The following is a 2,295-nucleotide window of genomic DNA, read 5'->3' as shown; positions in this document are numbered from 1 at the left end:
GGGGGGTGTTAATGATAAGTAACAGTATAGAGTAGGCCATGGTAGATGTATGACAGTGAAAGGCCTAAACATCCATTTCTTTGCTAATTCTTCACTTCAGAATTTTTAGAGTTTGTGGAGCTGTTTTTAAAATAAAAAGTTGACCTGGTCCTTATGTGGGAAATAAGGAAGGTCATTATGTGGGAAATGAAGCCCATTTGGAGAGTCCTTTGCCTCATCACAACTGCTTCCTCCCTCATCTGCTGTGGCTCCTTCTGCCACAAAACCAAAGCAGGAAAAGAACACTGGCTCCAGTTCTGCATATGTTCATCCACACTTTCTAGTTGTTAGCCTGGTCATAGGCAGTTTTGATTTGTGCCAGACAGTTTTCTCCCAGTCCCTGGGCATGATTCACGGGTTAGCAAGGGCCCGGAAACTCTCCCCGTAGGCAGTGTGAATGTGGCGAACCTGACTGGAGAGGAGAAAAGGCATGGTGGGCCAGCAGCCCTCCAGGCAGAGACACCGGTCCCTAGCTGTAACACCGACTGCTGCAGGGAGCTGTGGGATCACTCCCTGAAACGGCTGTTGACACAGTCTTCAAGAGGACAGCAACACAAACACTGAAAGGGCAGGTTTAAGACTGCCAATCCCTCCAAATTTTGTCCTTTCTATCCACGCTGCTAACTGGTCATGCCCTCCTCATGTTTCAAAATAGCTGAGCTTGGGATATCTGCATGGAGCACTCAGCACTGCCTGTGCCAGCCTGTGCTGACCGCACAAAAGACCATTTGGATTCGTGTGAAGGCAACTAGCAAGATTTTAAGTTTTCTCACTAAGAAGTGCTTCAGATCCTAAACCTGCTCTCACGTTGGGAGCCTGGGGAAACGGAAACAATGCAGTGCTCACAGGAGTAGGCTTTAGAGTTCACTCTTAATGGATTCATTCATTTACACGCACTGAAAATCAAGCCATTTTTGTGGATGTAATTTTAGACTGCAGGAGAAACTGGGCATGACACCCAACGAGGTACTTAGAATAACCAAACAGTGTCACACAGTATCAAGCTGATTGCTAAAAGAAAGGGCCTTGATGGGAGCCAGCTCTTGGGTCAACCTGCTAAGTCATCTTCAGGCTAGAGTGGTCCCAAAAAGGGTCAAAAATTGTTCTAGGGACTGCACTAGCCTCCTTCAATTTTCTACCAAAGCTTTGTGTGCTTAGATCTTATTATGCAGGGGATTCACACTTAGAGCAATGTGAGTGGGAAAAAGAAGTGATTACTGTAACTTCCATCCTGGCATTTCCAGGTGGCTCAGGAAGAGCTTTCTTCAGCTAGGGAAAGGATTCGAGACTCAGCTTCCTGCGCAGGCAAACTTCTCAGATCAAAAGCCACGAGTGCTACTTCTGTTTTGCACACAACATCTCCTACTTTCTCCTAATGCACCTGAGCAACTCTGTGCATGCTGCAGCAGAAAGACCAGCACAGAGATCGCAGCCAGGCTTTGTCAAGGGGGTAAGCACATCATCTACTACGCCAGCTCACTTCAGCTAAGAGGAGGCATATATCAGACAGTTGAGACGAGCGCCCAAGCAGTTCCTACTTCCATCCTGAAATTCAGAGCCTAAAGGATGAGAAGGTTGAAAAGGCCCCAAGCCACAAAACACATTTCTTCTTTCTCTTCTCCCTCTGCCTTCCAGGCTGCTGCCCAGCCCCCTGTGGGCAGAGCCGGGTGTGTCCCTCCTGCCCACCCGCCCTCTCTCTGCTCTGGCACAGCTTTTCCCACGCACTGCCCGGGGAAAGATGGGGTTAAGGCTGGCAGGTGGCTCTGCACTTACCTGCTCTGGTCCCAGTTGGCAGCAAAAAGGACGAGGATCTTCCTGCCGTAGTGGTCCAGGTTGGCGAGCCCGCCGGGGAAGCCATCCTTCAGCGCCTGCTTGATGCCCGGGTCTGTGGCCTTGAAGCTCTTGAACATGTCCAGGTTCTGCTGGCGATATTCAAAGTACTGGGCCAGGAGGCGAAACGCCTCGAAATGCTGAAACTTCCTGGCCCGCAGGAACCGCAGGATGAAGGCATCGTCGGTGCGGAGGAAGCCGATGTCCGGCCGGGTGATGACCATGTCCCGCACCTCCTGGATGTCCTGGTGCAAGGTGTCGGGGTTCTCGTTCAGCTCCAGCCGGGCTTTCTCCAGAGTCTCCGGGGAGAGACCTGCCTGCAAATGAGTCATGGCGCTGCCCTCCTCCTCCTCCCCGCCCCTGCTGCCTGCGCTCCTCAGCCTCCCGGGCGCTTGCCCCCCGGAGGCGGGGTGCCCCGGCACGGTC

At 51.9% G+C, this 2,295-nt stretch overlaps 1 protein-coding gene across 1 annotated transcript in view; it reads right to left on the bottom strand.

Annotated features, from left to right (window-relative positions):
- The window catches only part of CLVS2 (clavesin 2), a 60,082-nt gene extending 57,795 nt beyond the window's left edge, over positions 1–2,287 (bottom strand). Inside the window, exon 1 of the mRNA XM_026845228.1 lies at positions 1,813–2,287. Coding sequence (XP_026701029.1) covers positions 1,813–2,201 — 389 coding nt within the window. The 5' untranslated portion in view covers positions 2,202–2,287. The remainder of the gene's footprint in view (positions 1–1,812) is intronic.
- Between the last annotated feature and the right edge of the window lie 8 nt (positions 2,288–2,295).

This window comes from Athene cunicularia (assembly GCF_003259725.1).
Source record: "Athene cunicularia isolate RWA chromosome 3 unlocalized genomic scaffold, athCun1 chr3_part1, whole genome shotgun sequence".
Lineage (NCBI taxonomy): Eukaryota > Metazoa > Chordata > Aves > Strigiformes > Strigidae > Athene > Athene cunicularia.
The sequence above is the reverse complement of the archived record's forward strand: the minus strand, read 5'-3'. Positions and strand labels throughout refer to the sequence as shown.